The 22,271-nt window shown below is 44.7% G+C and overlaps 5 protein-coding genes across 6 annotated transcripts in view; 3 read left to right on the top strand and 2 right to left on the bottom strand.

Moving 5' to 3' along the window:
• The window catches only part of LOC118507070, a 36,738-nt gene extending 32,877 nt beyond the window's left edge, over positions 1–3,861 (top strand). Inside the window, exons 1-3 of one of the 2 annotated variants that reach the window (XM_036045050.1) lie at positions 1,023–1,223; positions 3,271–3,323; positions 3,441–3,861. In XM_036045050.1, coding sequence (XP_035900943.1) covers positions 1,206–1,223; positions 3,271–3,323; positions 3,441–3,705 — 336 coding nt within the window. In that variant the 5' untranslated portion in view covers positions 1,023–1,205 and the 3' untranslated portion in view covers positions 3,706–3,861. Of the gene's footprint in view, positions 1–1,022; positions 1,224–3,270; positions 3,324–3,440 lie in introns of those variants that run through there. The other variant, XM_036045049.1, reaches the window with a different exon arrangement.
• Positions 3,862–5,866: 2,005 nt separating this feature from the next.
• LOC118507077 (transmembrane protein 208) lies at positions 5,867–6,994 on the top strand. Its single transcript, XM_036045059.1, has 4 exons — positions 5,867–5,995; positions 6,071–6,232; positions 6,307–6,443; positions 6,520–6,994. Exons 1-4 carry the CDS (start codon positions 5,990–5,992, stop codon positions 6,740–6,742), a joined length of 528 nt encoding a protein of 175 aa, XP_035900952.1. The 5' UTR covers positions 5,867–5,989; the 3' UTR covers positions 6,743–6,994.
• LOC118507076 (palmitoyltransferase ZDHHC3) lies at positions 6,918–8,799 on the bottom strand. The gene is made up of 6 exons (XM_036045058.1): positions 8,371–8,799; positions 8,222–8,265; positions 8,017–8,158; positions 7,478–7,699; positions 7,189–7,401; positions 6,918–7,112 (listed from the first exon to the last, which is right to left on the bottom strand). The coding sequence occupies exons 1-6, from the start codon at positions 8,449–8,451 to the stop codon at positions 6,957–6,959; spliced, it is 858 nt and encodes a 285-aa protein (XP_035900951.1). The 5' UTR covers positions 8,452–8,799; the 3' UTR covers positions 6,918–6,956.
• A 453-nt stretch (positions 8,800–9,252) lies between these two features.
• On the top strand, positions 9,253–10,859 carry LOC118507079 (protein CDV3 homolog). Its single transcript, XM_036045061.1, has 3 exons — positions 9,253–9,605; positions 9,704–9,988; positions 10,091–10,859. Exons 1-3 carry the CDS (start codon positions 9,429–9,431, stop codon positions 10,316–10,318), a joined length of 690 nt encoding a protein of 229 aa, XP_035900954.1. The 5' UTR covers positions 9,253–9,428; the 3' UTR covers positions 10,319–10,859.
• A 2,343-nt stretch (positions 10,860–13,202) lies between these two features.
• Positions 13,203–19,136, bottom strand: LOC118507078 (putative fatty acyl-CoA reductase CG5065). Its single transcript, XM_036045060.1, has 8 exons — positions 18,895–19,136; positions 15,640–15,722; positions 15,460–15,576; positions 14,763–15,053; positions 14,465–14,678; positions 14,195–14,393; positions 13,886–14,125; positions 13,203–13,813 (listed from the first exon to the last, which is right to left on the bottom strand). Exons 1-8 carry the CDS (start codon positions 18,899–18,901, stop codon positions 13,441–13,443), a joined length of 1,524 nt encoding a protein of 507 aa, XP_035900953.1. The 5' UTR covers positions 18,902–19,136; the 3' UTR covers positions 13,203–13,440.
• Between the last annotated feature and the right edge of the window lie 3,135 nt (positions 19,137–22,271).

A 22,271-nucleotide genomic window follows, 5' to 3' on the forward strand; every position in this document is an offset into this window, starting at 1 on the left:
ATCATAGTTGTAGCACATAAGTTTGTATGACAGCCAGGCGTCGTTGGTAGGAAGTGTTTACTAACAATTGAATTACTGCAATGAATTTGTGGTATTTAAAAACATTTTCATAAATTTTAATGTACGCCTGTGGAACATATGGACATAGCCATGGTCAAGAAGGGTTTAAGAACAAATTTCTCAGTCAGTTAATAATACGCTAGTTGCGTACCTCTTTGAAGCTGCTTTGCTGCCTTTATGATATCATGAGCATCTTAAAACTTTAATGAGAACTGAGAGCTTAAATGTGAACCCATGCATTTATCCCATTATTTGCTGACGTTTTCTTACATGATGTTGTGTTTGTGATACGGTCTGAAAACCGATGCAAAATAGAAAAATGGAAAAAAACATAAGCTGTAGTTAAATTGATAACCAAAATTTTTTTGATAAATATTTAAAAGAAAAACACACAACAAAGCATAATTGTACGCTTATCGTGAGAAAGCATCATTTTTCTAGTTGATTTATAAAATTAATAAACAGCACCGTAACTTATCGTTTAACAACCCAGGGGAAACTTTTTTTTCCGCATGCGCTTTTGTTTTGTGTTTTTGGCGAACTTACTGGCGACTGTTTTGACTCCTATTATGGTGTTACCGTCTCCCACAACCTCTTGCTCCAGCTGCATTGCTGCGTGCGTTTTTACATGAACTTCAATCGCAAAAACAAACTTACAAAATAGTTGATGCATTTCCTTAAATTTTCCCATGAGTGTGCCGTGTGAGCGGGTGAGTGGTTGGACCGAGGCGTGCGACACCAGTTGCATGCAAACGCAGAACGTGTGCATAAGGGAGCGGCGCCCTTGCATGCGCATCGCGGTGAACGAGCGCAAGGCTGAAGGAAGGAAAGAAAGAAAGAAAGCAAGCAGGCTGTGGTGTGAAGCTCTCATTCATAATGAAGTGCCTTCGACGATGTGCAGCGGCGGTGCATCGGTTCTATGTGTCTTCCTTTTTTGGCACTGGCACTGCAGCCGCCTGCAGGCGCTTTGCAGCACATCGGTGGGGGTGTTTGTGTGCATCGCGCGTTTACCGTACTATAAAAAGGCAAAGCATATCAGCCAAAGGTGTTCATTTATTCATTATCAGTTAGTAAGTAACGAGTAGTTCGTGTTAGTAGCTGTAGTGGCCTCGGGTCCAGATTTCAGAAAAAAAACCATAACCACAATGCGGCTAAGATTGGTGGTGAGTTTTTTGTTGTTTGGTGATCAAGTGAATACTACTGGGGACTTTATTGTGATATTATTGGACGATACGAACAAGAGTGTAGTGCTGCCATTTGAGACTGTGTGTTCTAGAGCACGTGCTGCTAAGTGTGGTTGTGTTTGTTGTTTCAACTCGAAGTGATTAGTCGATGCTAATGCGATTGGCTCGGTTGGTTAAGTGGTTAAAGACATCGTGTTAGATCCTTCGGGTTCTAGTTCAAAACTTGCAACAGGATTTTGAGAAGGATCTTTTATTTATTGTTTTGTTGGCTGTTTTGTGCTGCTTTTGCTAATTTTGTCTGTCAATGTTTTAAAATAGATTGATTTTATAGTACAGGTTATAAGGGGGTAGCATGCTATTTTTCATGTAAAATTAGGCAAAAAAGAAACAATTGAAAATCCTTATCCATCACTCAACTATATATACAACATGTCTTCCGCAAGACTATAACTGAATATTTAAAAACAATGTTACTTTCTAAAATTGTTTACCATTTACAGCCTTAAAGACATAATTTTTAAAACATAAAAAAGAAATTGAAATCGTTTGTACGAAAATTAAAATTTATTTAAACTCTCTCAAAACAAGAAAAAATACAAAAGACTTGAACGAGCGTTAGCAACGAACCTTAAGCGAGTTTTACTTTAATCCTTTGTGCTTCTACTGCTTCTGTCTGCTGCTCAAGGTTTCCTGTTTACAGAATGATAACAGACTTGCCTATCTTAAGCCAGACAATAAAACTTGCTTGGTATCTACAATCCACCCTTTAATGTTCGAATTCAGCATTTAACGAACAATCATCAAATCATGAAATTTAAATAGCAACTACGTTTAGAAACAAACGACAATACGGTGTCAAGCCATGATGCTTAAAACATCAATATTTAAAACATATTTTAAAATAAATAAAACAAAAGTTTCTAGTGACAAAAAAGCAGCGTACAAAAGACTTGAGCGAGCGAAAGCGACGAACCATAAGCAATATTTTCTTATTACTTACACATTTTGTTTCGTAATTTCTATTCATAGAAAATTTGTGAATTGTGAAGATTTTAATGTCTTCAAATAGAGCAACACTGTGAAAACGATTATCTAGACGATTAGCAGTATATTTTAAATAAAAATTAGGCCAATTCCCAAAGGGCAACATTCAAAGAGCTTAAAAATAGGCAAAATTAACAACCGAAATTGGGTTTTTATCAACCAAAACTTACCAAACATTCAAAAGACTTAAGCCGAGGGCAGCAGGCGATGAACCCCCCAAATATTCGGTGTGATTTACAATGCGTGTAACAGACCAACGTATCGATGGTATGATACTAATCAATCTCCAACCAGCCCGTATTTAATGATTGCCACCTTTTTTTTGGCGCCAAAAACGCATTGCTTCCCACCTTTCTTCAACGCGCGTTAAAGGCCCTAAGTGCAGCGTTTGCTGAAGAAGCTGTAAAAATAAAAATTCATGGCACCCAATTTTGAACGGGCCGCGTAAAATGGTTAATGGTGCAGTGGCGAACGGGTGTTAAACCATTAGTGCCATTCATCTGGTTCCCCTGGTACGATTTCCTTCCGTTCATCCCCATTCATCCATCGGGGGGGCTTTTTATTTTTTTTCTCTCTCTCTCCCTCTCTCTCTCTGTTGTTGAAGGGTTAATGAGCTAAGCAGCGGAGGTACACCCGGTACGCAAAGTAATGGCGATAATTTATTTTATAATTCGTTACCGAAAACCAAACCAAAACAACAACAAGCTAAACGAACTTAACGAGCCACGGTTAAAGGGTGGAAAAGGGGGGGGGGGGGAAACACGCACCCCCAAAAGCGATCATCTCAGCAGTAGTAAGCGTCAGATGGATCGTTTCTCATCGTTTTCACTTTCCTTTTCGACGAGACCCAATTCTGCATTGATGGCTTGGCTTTTTTTTACATGCCTTTGGTAAAATGATTCACTTTTCCTTTTCTCTCTGTCTCTCTCTCCCTTGATCGACCCTGATCGCTTTGTAAACGGTGCGGCCCAACTCGCAACAGATCCTTGCGGCATTTATGCTTCTGTTCCTGCTCGTCGAATCTGCCGCTGCCGGGTAAGCAAAACGGTGGAAACTTCGCGAACCCCAACGCGTAGCGCGGAAAGCAGAAAATCGAACAAAGCGCTCGATCGCTGACGCCATTTTCTTCCCCCCTTTGCTACGTCTTTGCAGCAAACGGCGGAAAATCATCATCCACGTACCGGTCAAAGTGAAGCAGCAGAAGCATGTGCACACGGAAGTGAAAACCGTGCACCACCACCACAAACCGACCGTGATCAAGGAGGAGAAGATCGTGAAGAAGGAGGTGCACAAGCCGGTCGTGATCAAGGAGGAGGTGGAGCACGAACATTTCCACCATCACTACAAACACGACCATCCAACGTTCGAGATCGATGGGCACGATGCGAACGGGCTCGGCTCAAGCCTAATCAGCTAGGCGCTGCAAGCACACCGACGGAAGCTATTACGATAGAAGATGGAACGAAGAAGAGGAAGGATAGGGAAAACAATTTGCAAAAACGGAACCACCAAAATACAAATGGACGATAAAATAGAAAACATAAACGAAGGAAGCAAAACGAACAAAAAAAAATCATAATGAAACCCAACCCAACAAACGGGGAACGGAAAAAATGAACTACATAAACATTAATAAAATACTGTGAAAAGAAAAACCCCAGCCCAGTGGCTCTATTATTACACATTAACCATTTCCTTGTGTTGTACACCGGCGGGGCGCCAATTGATTATTGTTTTCGTTTCGTTTGCCCCTCCGTTTCCTCATCACGATCGTGGCTCTCCGAAAGCAGGCGTGAATTTACTTTTTGCGAAAAATATGCGGAAAACCGAGCCGAGCCTTGGCTTGTGTTTTGCGGGCTACCGCCACCACCGGAAAAGTAGCTTCGAGTAGGAAAACAACGGTAGCATTATTGCATGAAAGAAAGTATCCGGCACAACGATGTGCATGCTCACGGCGACGATGCAAGAGGGGGCTGCCATTTACGCGCCACTTTTACGCCGCTTGTAATCGGGTAATCGGGGGCGCCAATGGCCTTTACTTATTTATGATTTACTTAACTTTAACGTTTTTATTTTACCCTCGCAGATTACTCATACTTGAGTGAAATTGATGCCAAATTTTCGATACAATAAAGTGGTTGAAATGATGTATCTTATTATTTAGATGCGAAAATAGGAGTGTGTATTTACTTAATGTTTGGAATTGCTATATTTTCGCTCGTAACTCATACGCCAATCAATAGAAGCTCTGTGCTGCATAATGATGATAAGTTTTTCCACCCATTCGAATGCATAAACTCGGAAACATATCTTGTTGTTTGATTAGAAAATTTCTAATCAATGCTAATTAAGTTATCGATCGCTGTTACGTCCTTTGGTAGGGTTTGAAATCACTGCACGCAATCGAACGGTTTGTGGTTGTTGCATAAATGAGTCATAACTGATCGTGCTGAATAATAAGACCCAGTCAGTTAAGGGCCGAAATGTAAAAATTATTGCTTTTAATTAGCTGAATTTGTTTCTGAGAGTAGTAAGGGGATTTGAGGAAAATACATAAATAAACGTAAAATTTTTAACAGAATTGTTTAAGTTAATAAGTACTTAAGGTTGCGCTGACACAATACCTGCACCAGAACGCGATTCTTTGGAATTTAGCTGGCAGCTTAACCATTGCTGCCTTAAAATGTCGTTCTTTATCAGTTCTTTCTGAGCCATGAACCTATGAAGATCAGTCTACATAATTATTGGATAAGGTTCTAAATGTCCTATTGCCTGCTGCTGATATCGTCCATTGTCAGAAACATATTTTATACAAACGTCGTAACTCCTTATTTTGATTCATTGTCACATAGAGGACGTCGTCAAATGCATTGCGACAGAGCTTTTAAATTAAAAGTACAAACACTCAGATTTTAGTCCGATATGCCGCATATCCTGTCATACTAACAGGATTTCTTCATAAGAAGTTGCAATCTAAGAAGGATTCTAACGGGCCTACACATTTACACTGATGGCTGGTCTATTTTCGCTAAAAGTGAGAAGGTTTTGTAATAAGCAAAGCGGTTATAACCCATTGTCAGGATGAGTCTTACTATTTCATATTGTACGAACAAATCGTATGTTGCAATTCCCTGGTCATTCCTCCATCAAATGAACAGATATTGATTACAGCATGCGCTATTGTTGGTAGCAGAAGATTATTATATATTCTGCTAGCTTTGGCTTTTCATATAACAACATTGGAACGATATAGAGACGATTTGCATAATCTCTGCGCAAGATCAAAATGTACTACTCAACGCCTTTAGTTGAAATTTTCAACCAACCACGTTGCAGCTGCAACGCAAGGCACGGATAATCGGATCAATGCAGATCCCGCCTTTTCCGCACAGTGGGTAGCTTCATATAACAAAACAAAACTTTGGCCAGCATAATTTATTTTATCAACTCATCTGGGTAAAATAAATAATTCTTTAGCAGTATTTTTAGTATCATTGTCTCATAAAAATATTGTAGCTTATAAAGTAAATTTTAAATATTTTATTATTTTCGGGCGTCTTCTATTTGCCCGCGTGACCGACCGCTGTGCACACGAGCTGACAGTTAAATGCCGATGTGTTTTGACTCGGCACAACGAACGCTGCAGCGAAAGCGGAAAAGAGCAAAACAGCCAGCACTAAACAATTTAGCACTTCCGCACCATGTCGGTAGGTAGTGGCCGCGAAAGAGGAACTTAAAATAAAACCCGCTCAGAATATCTAATCTCCGTTTCCACTTTACAGCAACAACAGCAACCACCCAAAAAGAAGGCTACCAAGGGAAGCAAACAGATAGTGGAAGAAAATGTGGCCACGGTCAAGTTTTATCGAAACATGTCACTCATTGCGAGTGCGGTGCAGTTCCTCGGGTTCGCTGTGTACGCCGAACTTTCCACACTGGCGGTGGTACGTATAGAAAAGGGGCAGGTGGTTTTAGGAAAAACATGCTCTATGTGATGCTTCGCTATGCTTTTGCCTAGGTCATGACGATCCTGTGCCTTGTAGCGCATTTCGCCAGCTACTACTTTATGGTGATGGTAAGCAAACCGAAACTTACCGAAAAAGGTGATATCATCGAAACGGGCACGGATCTTAATATTGAGGGAGGCGTCACGGAGTAAGTACCATGCACCGTACCGTTAGAGACCGCCTGCTCATGCCATGTTCCCATTTCCTTCCACACACACACACAGACACGTGAAAGACATCGTCATCCTGACCTCGGGCACGCAGCTAGTATCGATTCTGTCCGAATTCTTCTGGCTGCTAATGTTGCTGCTGCCGGTGCGGGCCGGCTGGCTGCTGTGGCAGACGGTGGGCAAACAATTTTTCCAGGGCGACCCAACCGAAGAAGCGCCCGTCAATGAGAAGAAGCAAAAGAAGCTAATGCGAAAGATGAACCGGGCACGGCAGTGACACTGAGCGGCGCTGTAGTAACGGGAGCTGCTAATAAAATATGGAAATGATTTAACCCGGGAAGCTAGCCGCCATAGTTCCTGCCCCTGCTCAGGAATAACCCCCAACAGGATGGACCGGTCGGTGGACTTAAGGCAAAGCGAGAACAACACTCTACGCGCGTGTTTGTTAAGCAAATATTGTTTCTTTTTAGTGTGTGGTTTTTGTTGTTTTATTAGACTGAATATAAATAATTTTCGTGCTTTGCTCTTAGCGGTTGTGTAAACGGTGAAAACCAGGCCAGCGAGAAATGGCCAAACACGGCCTGAAAACTTTTCCAGCGTGACTTCTTCACCCATCGGGCTTCCTCCTTCTTCAGCTGCTCTATGCCCTGCGTTGAAAAAAATAGGTGACAAACATTAGACAAAATGATGGACACAAAAAGGGAGTTGAAGTGTTCGCCCTACCGTTTCATCGGTCCATATTGCATTCAGCTGGGTGCCGAGCATGATCATCGTGAAGACGGCAAACAGTAGCGCTTCCAGTATGAGGAAGAGCAACAGTATTACCGTGGCCGGTGGCGAATAGTTCGAGCATTCTCGCCACTCATTCTTAATGCACAGACAGAACTGATTTACAGCCAGAAATATCGAATGGATGGAAATGAATGCGATGTAAAACTGGTGGTTGAAAGTAGAACGGTTGCACACATTAGCAGTTGCAGCAGTTGATTCCTGGAGGCGCGGAGGAACTCACCGTAAAAAGTACAAAAAACTTTTGATTGTTCTCCCCGACGCAATTGTTTATCCACGGGCAGTGGTGATCCATCTTGCGTATGCACCGCTGGCACACGGAACAGTGATGCGCCCGTTCCGGCTTAATACTGCAGCATTTGGGACACTTGAAAAACACCTGTCCCTCCTGGTAGCCGAGCTGCTGGATCATTTCCTTCGTAGCGTTACCTTTCGGCACGGCGCCCTTTTAAAAAGCCAAAGACAAAGACATTAATTAGTTTAAATTGTTCAATAGGAATGCAAAGTATAGTTGTTTGCTTTTAAAACTAAACGTGCTTGATTGTGTGTGTGGGGGAATCGTTATCACAACACGGGTTAATCCGGAAGGTTAAGATATTCTTATCAGCACGATGCGCCCATTATCGTCGATCAATCAATCGGTCAGACCCGTACGACATTGTACAATCTTAAGAACTTGCTAGGGTGACTAAACGTGCGATCTCATCCCGCATTTTTTTACCCTAAACTTTGTTGCGGTCGTGCTTCGGCCACGGTACTTACCGGATCGGACAGCATGGTTCGAAGGTGCGATGCAAACGCCAGGAACGAGCCCGTGTTAAAGATAATAAAATTAATGTACCGATATGCCTTGTAAGGATGCGGCAGCAGGATCACCATTGTAACGACAAACTCTGCATACAATCTACAATCAGAAGCAAGCAATAAGGAATGTGGTCGGACGAAACTTAGACCATCTGGCACTTACATCAAACTCCACGTTAGGACGGCACAAATGATACCGCAAATATCCTGCAAAGAGACGATGGATGAGAGGAAGCGATTGGAGGGGGGGGGGGGAGGGACTGGTAATTTAATAAGGTCGCGCGCATAACGGCAAAACATTCTACACGGTACCTGGACACACCAGACGCGGCCACCGCAGCAGCGGTTTTGCGTTTCCTTCTCGTTCCTCATCAGCATGTACTCATACTCCATGGTGCTGGTCGTCGCGGATGTGGCCCAAAGGATACGCTCCTAATCGAAACCCTGCTGCACACCGTAACCAGCCAGTGCCCCCCGTACATCCACTGGCGGCCTGGGTAAGGTGGGGCGTAATGTATAGTGCCACCCTGCAGGCACGCACGCACTCACGACACGACACTCCTACCGCAAATCAATCGATATCGCGCGGACTGGGAAGGAAAACGCAAAAATCTTTGCACATTCTGTGGGGTTCTTCAGTGGCTTTCTTCGCTCCGCCCGTGGTATGTTGTTTATACGCAAGACGGACGGAACTTTGTCCGCACGTACGGTTGGTGTGCGCGGTTCGCGGGTGCCGTCAAAATCATGTAAGTTTTTCTTCTGTCACCCGCACAGTGGGCGATCGCCATGGGAATACGTCTTGAAATTTTACACATTTAAATAAATATTTTATTTCACTGTATATTTGACAATTTTTTAGAATTTTAGAATTATAAAATGAACAGAATAATTGAAAGCTAAAAACGCCGTTTGTTGTCGATTTGTTTAGATCTCTGCGCCGACATCAAGCTGGAAACAGAATTGATTGTGAATTATCGTCTTTACTTTCGTTATATTTTTTTTTTTGCTAAAGCAATTTATAGTGAAATCTCTGTTCATTTAGTGCTCACAAAAAAGCTTTTAATGGTTTGTAAAACCGAATTAGAATATATTTTATTTTGAATCTCAGCAACCAACTGTCAAAGTGCACACCGATAGCCGGACCCGGTTGACAGCGGTCGCCTTCGCCTGACAGCAGCACGCACGTTGTGTCATTCTTCTCCGTATTCCTCCCATCATTCGTGTCGGTGTCGGGGTTTCCAGCGCGAGAAAAATCCACCAGGCATTTTGCACTCATTTTTGTGCCCGAGATAAAAGCAGGGTTGCCGGTTGTGTGCCGTACGGGAAGTGAATCTTGCACAGTTTGTTGCGCTGCGTATTCCGATCGAACCATGGCCGATTTGGATGATTTTTTCGCAAAGAAAGACAAAAAGAAGGGAAAGGCGAAAAAGTTTGGCACCGCCGAGGAGATAGCCAAGAAGCTAGATGACACGTCGAAGAAGGTCGTCGAAAGTAAGATGAAGATGAAACCCATCGATCTGACCGACGGAAGGCACGAGGCGCACGATGTTAGTACCGAAAGGGGGACGGGATTGGGCCACCTGCCAGGGAATTCCTGTCAGGAGAGAAGCGATGCAATCATGCTTATGCCTCCCTTTCTTTGCAGCATGATGACGAATGGAGGGTGGTGGAGGAGACGAAGAAGGATTACAGTGGACTGAAACTGGCACAGCTATCGATAGACGATGAGGGTAATCAGATCGATTCGGAAAATGCTGGCGATATGAACGATGGGAACTACGACGCCAGGGGCAGGGAAGGTGAGGACCGCGATCTGACCAAACCGTGGAACAAAGTGGACGCAAATGCGGCGGCCAAAGAGAAGATCGTTGCTCCGGAACCGGCCGCTACCACAAGCAATATCTACATCAGTCCAGCTATGAAAAATCTGGTAAGTTTCCCCCCTGCATGGCTTGCTGTGTTGCGAAATACTTAGTACTCCGAGGCGACCCGCTAACCTATCCCTGACCATTATCACGCCCACTTTCTCCAGATGGCAAAACAAAAACAAAAGAAAGGAATCGCACCGGATCTGCAGAGCGAGGAGTATTTCCCCACCCTAGGCCAGGAAAAGCCGGCCGATGCGCCGAAACAGCCGAAACCGGACCCCACGTTCGAGGAGGTAAAGCACGGCATGCGAGCGAAACCGGTCGAACAGTCCGCCACTAGCCAGATCAGCATCGGTAACCGGTACAACACGCTGAACAACGATGCGAGCTAGGGGACAACGTGCCAGAATCGCTCAGTATATCGTTTTACCTTCTTATACTACTACTGCTACAGCTACTACAGAGCTACTACTACTGCATCCATGATGCGGCTACTTCGTTTTTGTACTCTCTGTTAACAGCATTTTTGGTGCCTTCGGTCATTTCGTTTGTTGCCCTGGGGTTTTTTTTGGCCGTAGTCTGTGCTGGATTTTTGTTCTATTTTTTTTTCTTTCCCTCCGTTTTTGTTATACTTCTGCCTCCTGACCAGTTAAGTAAGGCACACATAAACACCCATCGTGATGCGCGCGCAATGTGACAGATAACATGATAATGAATTGGAATTATCCTTCAAAACAAACACACACACACACAAAACACACAGTGATTTCCTGGTGCGTTGGTTTTGGTTTACCAATACGCCGTACTACTACTACTACTACTACTGCCCAAGATTGTATAATAGCAACATAAAGTAAAGTCAAAACTGAACCTCGAAATGGCTTAAATACACAGACAGGAACACAATACACTCTGGTACATATGGAAAAGATAGTTAATTGTTTTTTCGCTTACCACTACTGCAGGTGCATACCTCCACTTCGCGATCGGTTGGAGTCTCTGGAGGAGTATCCGAAAGTCCGCATGGTCGTCGGAGGTCTTCATCTGTCAATCATTTATCCTGGCTATATCTTGGGTAACACTTCGACACCATCAAACATGTCTCCTTGAGGATGATTCAAACGGGCTGAACAGCACCTGATGCTGACAAATTTCCAGCCAAAATAAGTCGCATGTGACACGCTTTATATTTCTAAAGCACCTAATGAGTAATTTCTACTTCTAGATGCAACCGGTCCGGTGGTCCGGTGGCAGAAAGCTACTTGGTAGCGGAGCGGGGCCTCTCCGTAAATCCCACCAAGACCGGCCTCTCCGTACGCAGAACTGGTTATCCAGCTACGCGTGGAATCAAGTCACAGAGTGCCAGAAATTGCAGGCCGAAACCTATCGAGGTTGTAGTGCCAAGAAAAGGATGCAACCGGAGCACTGCTGAGCAGCATGGTATTCTGCAAATTCCTTTTTTGGTTTTAACGACGGGTCCACGATTCCAACAAGAACTCTAGTCATTGATTTGAAGTAGCATTTGAGCTCTTGTTGAACGCTACTTCCTGAGCAAGAACGCATTATACCCAGCCAGTGGCGGACCAAGCACCTTTGGAGACCTTAGGTGGAATGGAAGTTGGGGCCCGTAACAGCTCGAGCAAATCTCCTGACCGGGGAGTGGATAATCTTTAATTCTTTTAAGGTGAGAGGATATTTGTCGCGTAACTTTCATACGGTCATTTCCCTTTACACGAAGCCCTATATGAAGCCCTTGCTACGAGATTCCTTTTACGAGGCTAATTATACGCGGAAACCGATGGGACTCTAGCGGGCTGGCTACCCACCTTTCGATTCGCCCCTGTCTATTCTCAATGCCAGCTCTATTCGTGATAGTTAGTCGCTATTTGTTAAGCTTCGAACAATGTTCTAGTTACGGGGTACTTTACATCTGATATGCAACATAGTACAAAGTCCTTAACAAGGTTTCTATCTTGATTAATAACTCGCAAAAAAGAACTAGCTCGACCCTCGATGCAAGGCAGCTCCTGACATTATTTTCTTGCTGGAGAAAAGCGAGAACAGCTTACCAGGAACAGGTACTAGCCACTCGAATGTCTTGTACCACAACTTGACTCTATGGGATCAGAGCCTCCGTCGAGAGGCTGAAGAAGACCATGGACAAGATTGTTATACTAAGCCCGGGCAAAGACTTGTCTCTTACTCAGGATCAGTGGAATATGTCGCTGGAGGAAAAAAGCTTTCTGATACTGGGTACACATGTGATAGAAGAGATTCTTAATTTCTGCTCAGTCGCAACCAAAAAGTCTTGAACAACCTCACTCAGTGGTCCTTTTCTAATCGCCATGTGGTCTAAACTGAGCAGTAGCATGCCAACATTGGAGCAAACTAACAGCCAAAAGGCATACTTGGATGGTAGCTACACATTATCATCGTGGAGGATCAAGGTCCTTGGAGGCCCCGAGCGGAATGGCAGTTGAGGAACAGGATGTCCCTCGTCCTGAACCTCCCTTCCGCTCCTAGGTTGATCCGCCACTGTCAGTGCTACATCCGATGCCGAAAAACTGGCCGCAGCCACAAGACAGCAAGAGAGATTGAAAGGGTTGTCTCGCACTAGCAATGGCAGCTCATTCCTGAATCGGCATTTTGAATAGCCCGGCGTGTTGGAGAAGTCTTGTTGGAGGTGTTCTTCACGACGCAGTTCATTATTAGGGAAGCGCACTGTCCCGAGTTTCCGGACCTCAGAGAGAGATAGAGACACCTATGCACGTATCATTCGAATGTCCTCGCTGCGATACGTTGCATGAGTATCCAGGCCGGTAAAGCGGTGACTGTGGAGAACATCATCGCCCTGATGTGTTCCAACCGAAATAGCTGGTGCATTATTGCTGTCCATCATCAGGGATATCCTTTCCTGCAGCAGCGACGTATTTGGGTTCAGCTAAGACCAGTATCAGGAGCTCAGCAGCATGTCAGCCGGGAAATCCATACAACTAATGGGAGAGCCCGGCTTTATACCGTAATGGTGGTGGTTATGTCTTCCTTGGAAGATAATGCTACCCCAAGTTACTTTCCCTCGTTGGTAATCTTGGAATGTTTGGCGAAAGGCTCGAGGAGTATTTAGTCGGTACGAATCCGGCAGTACCCAATCGATTGTTCCTTGGGTCTCTATGAAGATGTCCTCCTCGGGATAGAAAGGGTGTTTGTGTTTAAAGTTGGTGGTAGTTGTTTGGGAAGTTTCTCATTACTCGAAGACGTTAATCACAATTCATCTCATCTAGAATCATTCACTGTATTTTACGTATTGGTTCCTTACTTTATTACGTGATTGCTTTGACACAAATGAAACACAAAACAAACAAAACACACTCAAACGGAGCACACTACCATCGGTGTTGGCCACGTTGTTCCAGAAACAAAATTATAACCATTTCCCAGCTGAGTATTTCGCGTCCCGCAAAAAAAGGGAGGAATGTGCACTGCACGGTAAAAACCGTTCGATGGCAAAACCGGATCACGCCCAGCCGAGCATTTCGTAAACGGGCGCCTTCAGCCCAGTCAGCGTAAGGAAAAGCCAGGCCATCAGATAGAGCATGAACGCTTTCGCCACCTTGTCCAGCACGTACAGACACTTGAGCTGGATGCGTGCCTTCGGCAGCGTGGACAGTGGTTCTCGCATGCAGAACTGACGACCGCCGAGTATGATCCGCCGCAGATAGTCCTTCGTATCGATCGCGTCCACATCCATCGTGAAGATCACGTTATCCTCCGGGGTGAGATGCTTCGCGATCGCTTGGTACTGGTGCGATTTAAAGTCCCACTGTCGGGTGGTGAAGAACTGCAGTAGACTCAGACCCTCCGACACCATGTTCTGTATGCGGATCATGCTAGAAAGTGAAGGATCGAGCAGAATGTTTCTCAGTTTAAGGCCCTAACGAGTCATTCGGGGAGCTACTTACAATCGCTTCTGGCCAAAGCAAAACATTAGAAAGTCGATAAAGTAGGCGGGCAGCCAGTGGAACAGCATGACGCAGATCGTGTGGTACGTTTTGTTCATCGTAATGTCACCATCGGGGTACCAAACGCCGGCCTCGAACGGGTACTCGTAGGCGGTCGCCTTGCCCAGATCCAACACCTCCTTCCAGGTGGTTCGCTTCGTCTCCCGGCACGTAATATTGTACACCGGGATTTCCTTCGGCCTGTGGATGAGTTGGGATTAGGGTGAGATAAGCCCACGCTTCTACAGGTCAGACAACGACTTCACTTACATCTCCTCCATCTGACCTAGGGTGTACGCGATCGTGATAAGCCCATTGATCGCAATGTCAACGGGGATGACTTCCGCGTTGTACTCTCCATTGCACAGCATCGATCGGATAATGCCCTTGCCGCCGGCCACCATGATACCGACGGGACCGTTCAAGCTGTCCACCCATCCTTCGACCGGTTCCGCATTGGCAGGACACACTAGCGAGAGTAGAGGAGGACCCCGTTTAGATCATCACCAGTCAAGCATCGGCGACATGAATACCACTCACCAATACTGGGCCGGACGATGCATACGCGCAGCTTGGAGTAGGTATCGCGCACCAACATTTCGGCCAACCGCTTCGAGTAGGTGTAGGTGTTCGGATGAGGCGTCAGCAGGGTCGGTGTGATCATGTCGATCGCCTTCTCATCCATCCACTCCACGGTACGCATCAGATCGTACGGATTGTGATGGAAGTCGTGCACCTTCTCGGTGAGTACTTCCTGCAGGAGCATAGAACAGAGACCAACTGATCAGTAAGCGAAGGAGAATCTCCCAGGAACGTATGTCCCCCACCAAAATCCTACCTTATCGCAGTAACAGAACGCGGTGGACAAGTGCAGCAACGCCTTCAGACGCTTCATCTGCAGACAAAGATCGAGGATGCGCTTCGTCCCGATCGTGTTCATCTCGATCGCATCCTTCAGTCTCGCTTCCAGCTTCAGCGTAGCGGCACAGTGAAACACAACCTCGGCCGTGTCGATCAGCAGCTGCTCGTGCTCCGCGCTAATGCCCAGCTTATCGCTCGTCACATCGCCCGGAATCGGGACGAGCTTTTTGTACACTTCCGGCTTTTCCTCGCGGATACGCTTGAAAACCTACGCAACCGAAAAAAAGAAAAGAACAACATCGTGATTAATCGTGGATTCTGCTTGCCTACGTGCTTCACAACACGCATCACATCCCGCCCGAAGGTGATCTTTGAAGCACGGCTGCGTGGCTCCAATTAATCTTCAAGCAAGCGGGCAATTGAACCGTCATGGCAGTGTACCGCACTTGCTGATGATGGAGATGATCGAGTGTGTGTGTGTGTTTTTTCTTTGCTTTAAACTGATCTGATCTTTTGGCTGTACCCTTTTGCCCTTGAGGATGGACGGGGCAGGTGTCGGGATCATAATTACTTAGACGCCATTGACGTCAAGAGTCGGCTCGGATGAATTAAGTCATCACCAACTTCCCACTGTTATCTAACGATCCATCTCCGCTGTTGTAAAGGAGACTTACCGGTAATTTCAACCAATCGTCAATGCGCGTTTGTGGTGATTTGCCGCGCTTCGGTCGCATCAGGACGTAGATGCGCTCGAGGTCCGAGCAGGAGTAGAGCAACTTTTCCAGCAGCACCTGCAAATATTTGAATGAAATGAGTGACCGTAGTGTCGTTAGCTGTGGATGTGCCTTTAGTACCTTGCCCATGAAACCGGAACCGCCGGTGACAAAGATCGTTTTGCCTGTGTACCATGTCTGCACAGGCGTTTTCTTCACTAGATCTGTAAGAGTAATAAGAATAGGAATCAAAATTTTAATTGGTATTTAAATGACAAAGAGCAGGTTTATTTTAGTAATCTTTTTCGAGGTTCACCGCTTGCCATAAATTCCATCGTATATAAAATTGCTTACTCATACTCTAGGATTATCTTATTACAGAATGGGAATATGTTACTGGTATCATCTATTTTCAGAAGGTCTTGACAGGCTCTTGCAGGTTCGATCGTAGTCTCAGTTCCTAAATACACCTCTGAGACATGAACTCAGTCCAAACCTATGAAACATGTTCAGAAGACGGTAAACGATCATGAGCTACTACAATCAGCAATGTGTGTCAATATCCAAGGAGGCTTATTTAAACGGCTGTATGTTCTTGAAGCAAGAGTCTCCAATCTGCGATGTTTAATTTTAATCAAACTATAGCTTCCTATTCTTGTCCTTAAAATACTGTCTAAAAAATCGGCTGGCGAGCTGGCGGAAATGGACACAAGGCTGAAGAAAGTGAGTTTCTGAACGGAAGCCTAGCCAACTTGATTGGACACTGGGTGGATGATTTATGGAGATAGTCTTTAAATTCTCATCCTAGTTATTTTCGTTTCACAACATTTTTTACTGACCCTTCGTATGCTTGGAATTATAGAAATTATAATGGAAAACAGTGTATTGTTTTTACGAAGGTTTTTGACATACGAATCCTGTGAATCGAAAGGCTATAGTAAGGTGAATTTATGCATGTAGCTGCCTAGGCCGGCCTAATAGACTAAGCGAAGGGAATCGCATGTGACTCGACGATCAATCAAAGATCAATTGGAAATTGCACCCCGTTTTTGAATTGTCTTCATTCTCGAACTGTCATTGACTGTCATTGTCATTGACACGAGCATTATAGGCTGTTCCAATAGCCTTCCGACTTCTATATTACGGGTAAAAAAAATCACAGAAAGCCAGAATTGCGAAGATAAGTCCCAACGGAAGGATCACGTACAAGCTACCGTTTGTTTCGTGTCTCAAATCAATCGAACAGAATCCCGAAGCAACATTGATATAATCAGCTTCGGAATATCCGTACTTCGGAGGCTGCACTCTATTTGGATAATTCACAGGTAGGTTTCTGGTTGAAGGTTTCATGTAGCTACAGCCCTGGGTGAAGTCTCGAAGAAATTCAAGTCCTTTTCTGCTGACATATTTTTTCTAAAATGGCTTCATGTTTAAGAAGCCCAAATGTTTGTGGTTCAGAGGTTGATGCATTGATAGGCAAATAGAAATATCCAAGCCTAGCATCAAACTTTATTTTTGCGTGAATGCGTCATTCAGATGACTAGTGATCGGAGCATGGAAATTATTATACTCCTGAGCGGTATAATAACGCCAAGTGAAAAATAAAATTTGTATCTAATAGTTGCTTCCCTTTTCTTTTACTTTTGCAACAGTACGCCACAAAGAATCTGCGTTTTTCTCAAAAATACAAAGAAAAATCAAAATTTTCTTAGCTAAGGATAGCATTTTATCCGAGTCGAAATCCGTCATTTTAGTCTTTTCTTGAATTTATGGTTATCCAGAAGGTTGTTAGGATACAGGTCCTATTGACTGATACCTGATACTTCTATAGACATGGTTCTCTCCAAGGATAGATTTTTGAGAATCTTGACTACTTTCAATTTTAAAACTTCTCAACCCAATTTCTGCATGTGTCACATGTTTACTATCCATTGGATATCCTAAAAGCTTCACATGATACAAGTCTCCAATCAACCTAGGGCTGACCTCTTCAATGAATAAAATGAATCAATGATTCAATCAATCAATGAATAAAAAAGCTCTATTTATAAGGACAGCCGAAACGAAAACTTCCTCTCACATACAGTAAATCCAATGAGTTGTTTTTTTTTTGCAGTCATGGTACACTAATTGGTAGACTCCGATACTCAACTTCAACTTTAACTCTGTTGAATGCATAATTGATTGATAGGCGGCTTGATGCATCACGGAGATTGCCGGACAATTTAAAAATCAGTACGGAGCTGCCTTAACTCCCAACCAACAAAAAGAAGTTATATAAAGAAAACTTTGGTAAAAGTTTTTTTTTAAATGCAATGAAGAAACTTTCACTTCACCCTCTACAGCTGTAGCTAATGAAAGCGAATGAGTTGTTTCACTTTAACATAGTTTAACATCACCGATGGAGAGCACCGTAGAGACAAAATCACCGATACACGCACCGGAAACGGGTCAATAATTCATTTCGCATAAATTTGTAACATGCCCCCCCAAAAAAAAAAGCAAACGAAAGAAAAACCGGAAGCGGATGGCTCTGTTACTTCACCACAGTTCGTCGTTCTGTTTCGATAACTCCCCAACATAAGTCAGGGACGGCCCTATTCGCGCGCAAAAAAAAGCTTGCATGTTGGAACCATCTGGCAAATCGAGAATTGGGTGCAAAAAAAAAATCGGACGAGAGTTGACCTTCTTGAGAAGGCATTTGTTTCGATAGATACCGCGGTGCGAACCGCGCAACAGAAACAAACCGATAGCTCAAGGGTATGGAAATGCTCCCTAGCGCCCAAGGTTTCTGGCGCCGTGGATTTCCACGGTGTACGAAAATTTTCCCACCCGAGAACAGCGGCGTGAAAGTGAACGCGGCTCGTTTCGGATATGAGCCCATGCCACGCGAGGGCTTAGGCCAGGTTACCTACGCTCCGGTTCTGCCCGCCGAATGCGCAACCAGCATGGACACGAGCTTGTAACGTGTGCGCTTGTCTTTAAACGCTTTTGGTCGGTCGAGTGGCGCGAGAGGGCGCGCACGCAAGGAAGGTCAAATCGCGGCAGCGTGTTCCAAGTACCAAGAGCTTTCCAGACGTTTTGCAAAGTTCCGAGCACGCATGCAAACAACGCACGCACGCACGCATCCGGTCGAGTTCTAACCACATTGGGAGCACTGTTCAACGACTTCACCAGCGGTCCGAGTCTCGCGATGATGCTGAAACCCGGGTGATTTATGACGACGCAACTTTGCACTTCCTTCACTTGGACTAGATGGTGATGATGGTGATGGAGGCTTAATCAACGCGATCGTTTCACTCTTCCTTTGCACCGAAGCCGAGATGAACTATTAGCTGTAGTGGACGTTTCTTCCCAAGCTCCAGTTCCCTTGGCGATCGAGTCGATGGGCTTTACCTTTCATTTTTTTGGATGTGTAAACTGTTCCACTTCTTCAGCTCTGTACACTCGCTGGACACTCGGTAGGTAATTTAAAACGACGACCGAGAATGATCGGTACGGCACACGCGGTACGGGCACACGCGAACGGCAACACGATGCTCCAAGCGTTCCGAGCTCCAAGCGCAGACTGTTGGCACCGTTCAACACGATCGCTAAGTCTATGACTATGACGCTTTACCACCGAAAAACACACTACACTGCATCGAAGTCGGGGGCCCCCTTGTGGTGGTGCCTCCCCTTGATGGCTGCGCTGTGGTATGGTGGGGCTGTGCATAAGGGTCAATCGCCATACGTCGGCGGGGGTTAGCGAAGTTGGAGCGCATCTGTAGGTCTCGGGGGCTTAGAGACGCGTGGCTGTGAGTGAAAGCCCACTCAGGTGCGTAGTCTAGATCAAGTGTGCGAACGCGGAACTCATATCCGCAATTAGACTGTTAATGTCCAGCAGTGTGAGCGGGCCAGATCAATGGCAGCATCATAAGCTTGAAGCCTTCCGGAACAATCTTGAAGCGAAGCCCTGAATCCCTTAGTCTCCCGCAGAAGATCTTGCGGTCGATACTAGTTGTTTGGAACTCATCAACCACAACTCCCCGGTTGACGCTAGACTAGAGATCAAATCTTTCACGACCTACCACTCGCTAGCTCCCCGAAAATCGCTGCTGAGCGCCAACTTTACGTAATCTTCTCCCCCCGAAAACAGCAGAAATAGTTTACCATTTCACCAACACCACGCAGCGTGGCTTAATGAACCCTCCCCGGCCAACCCAGGACGCTGGACACTGGGCGCTTGGCTGGCGTAAGATTTGGCCACGCGTTGCCACGCACTGCCCGCACTGCTGACTGTGCTGGTGGCCCTGAAAAACACGAAACGAGCCGCCTCATCTGCTGGGCGACGATCGTCAAGTGCCGCACAGTTTACACAGACTCACGCGGGACGGTTGGTACGGATTGTGGCCGCTGTTGACCCGGTTCGGAACGGTTTAGAGAGCATGCGCACGCTGTCCGGGCGTTGCGTTTTGGATAGACGTTGCGCAACTTCACCGCAGCCGCTGAAGTGATTGAAATATTCGAATAATTCATTGTGTTATTGGTGTGCGCGTGTGTGTGTGTGTGTGTATGGATCGCACTTTTACTCAACCCAAGAGCAAAAGGAAAGCAAACCGAAGGACGTCCGACGTCGAGGGCATCCCTCTCGTGTGTTGCGGCCATCTTCAAAGTGTCATGGCGTCGACGTCAGCCAACGATAAGCGGACGTCAGCTTTTTGGGCACAGAAAAAGCGTTCCAGAAATTTGCATTCCATTTCCACCAACCGGTAGCTTTCGGTTTCGTCAGCTGTGCCGTTGAACTGAAACTAGAACATAAACATCCTGTCGTAGCGAGAAGGTTTAAAAACCTGTTTCCCTTACACCTCACATCGACCGCAGCACATCCCCACCATTTTCGCGTGCGATCGCGATGTATGTCGTCTGAGCGTTCCGAGGAGCATAGAAAGGGAAACTGCGTGCAAGATCAGCTGCAACGTGGGGTTTCCATTCTCCGGGCCCAACACTTTGCCCAGAAGATTCCGCCAGAAGTTGAAGTTGAAAACCCGTTCCCAAAGCCACCAGTAATCCCGGTAGGTTTTAGCGAGCCTTATTCCTAGTTCCAAAAGCGATTGGTAAAAGGTATTAGGCGAATTGGTTGAATTGGGTGTTTATTGCATAATTTCAGCGATCGTGCTCTGATCAGGTCCAGCCGTGCTGTGGGCTAGCATGGTACGGGCGATATGTAAAACAGGTGGCAGCAGATGTTAAAATTATTGCTGCAGATCGATAAGCAGTACCTGCAATTGCGAGGAGGGCAGTAAACTGCTTATTACCGTTGCACTGGGAGGGAAAATATTAGCTAACATTAACATTTTTTTTTATGAGGTGATTGAGGAGGTTATTTTGAAGCGATTTATTAGATTATTTGAAAACTCGAAGCACCTCTTGATGCTGCGATCACGTGATGCCGTGGTTAGGTGTTGTGACGATCGTGTCTGATGTCGAGGCATTTTTAAACTCATCCGAATTAGCCTCTTCAGTAGAAAAGTCGAATTATCCCGGTAAAAGTAAGGGTTTAGGATTGGCCTAGGCGCGCAAATCTATCACAAGAGGTTTGGCCCTGTCATTTCTACATGTGTTTGAAGCTCACGTTCTCTTGTCTGGATAGTCAGTCCTGCTGATACGGAGGATCGTGTGTTGAACAGATTTAATATCAATCCAGTTGTATGGGTAACTGGATTTTGAACCTACCTCAATATACTTTCTATATATGTACATAACTACATCGCGTGGTGCTGAAAATGTGTCTTTAAATTTTAATTCGCACTTTATTGTAAGTGTGAGTGTGAGTGCTTAACGTAACTATACGAATACCTGTTGTAACTATACGAATACCCAGAAAAAAAACTAGAAGAGATAACTAAAATCGCTATTGTAGTAAGTTATTATGAAAAATAAAATAAAAATTAAAAATGTATATTATTTTACACACATTTTAGCTTAATTTTTTTAACTACAACTATAATAGCTGAGAAAAATATTTTCCGTAGGTGTTCGTATCGTTATGTTTTATAAAATATAACAAAACTTAATGGAAAACTTTGACTACCTTATTTATTTATATTTTAAGTAAAAAATAAAACAGGTATAGTTCTGTTAAGAGGACTGTATGTGGTCTTTTGTCAAAAGCAAGCTTCCCGTGTGGACGCAGAATGTCTATTAGTTCCAGATTAAATATTAGATTCAAATACTTCATCTTCTTTGGCACTTCAACCTTGAGAAGGCTCGGCCTACCATTTTTGGCGCTCTGTGACTTAATTTTACCCGCAGCAAAGTAGTCAGCCTTACGTATGGGGAATCGGTCTGGATAGGATTTGAACCCCGATCTTTCCGTGTGAAGACCGGTGACTCATTCGCCCCTGCACACCCCATTCTTGACTTTGCAACCTCGAAAGGTGTCATAATCTCTGACTCTGCAACTGATTAATCTAGTTGCCATGACATAATTTATTGCGAAGTTGGGTAGTTAGTTCAGCTGCGTACGGAGTTAAAAAATCAGAGCTCATCTGATTCTGAGTTTGACTATACGGCATCGGACACTTAATAAATAAATAAATCTAATTCGGAGTTTATCATATCAAAAAACCGGAATCGAAGCTCTAAGATCCATACTCTTCTTAAACCAAGAATTATCTTATGAGTCTTAGTTCCAATATTTTTTCTGGACTATCCATATTTTGTGGTTTGTACTCTGAAATATTGCTTTTCTTTTTTTCTCCAATTTTCCTTCTTCTTCTTCTTCTTCTTTG

This window comes from Anopheles stephensi, chromosome 2 (genome assembly GCF_013141755.1).
Source record: "Anopheles stephensi strain Indian chromosome 2, UCI_ANSTEP_V1.0, whole genome shotgun sequence".
NCBI lineage: Eukaryota > Metazoa > Arthropoda > Insecta > Diptera > Culicidae > Anopheles > Anopheles stephensi.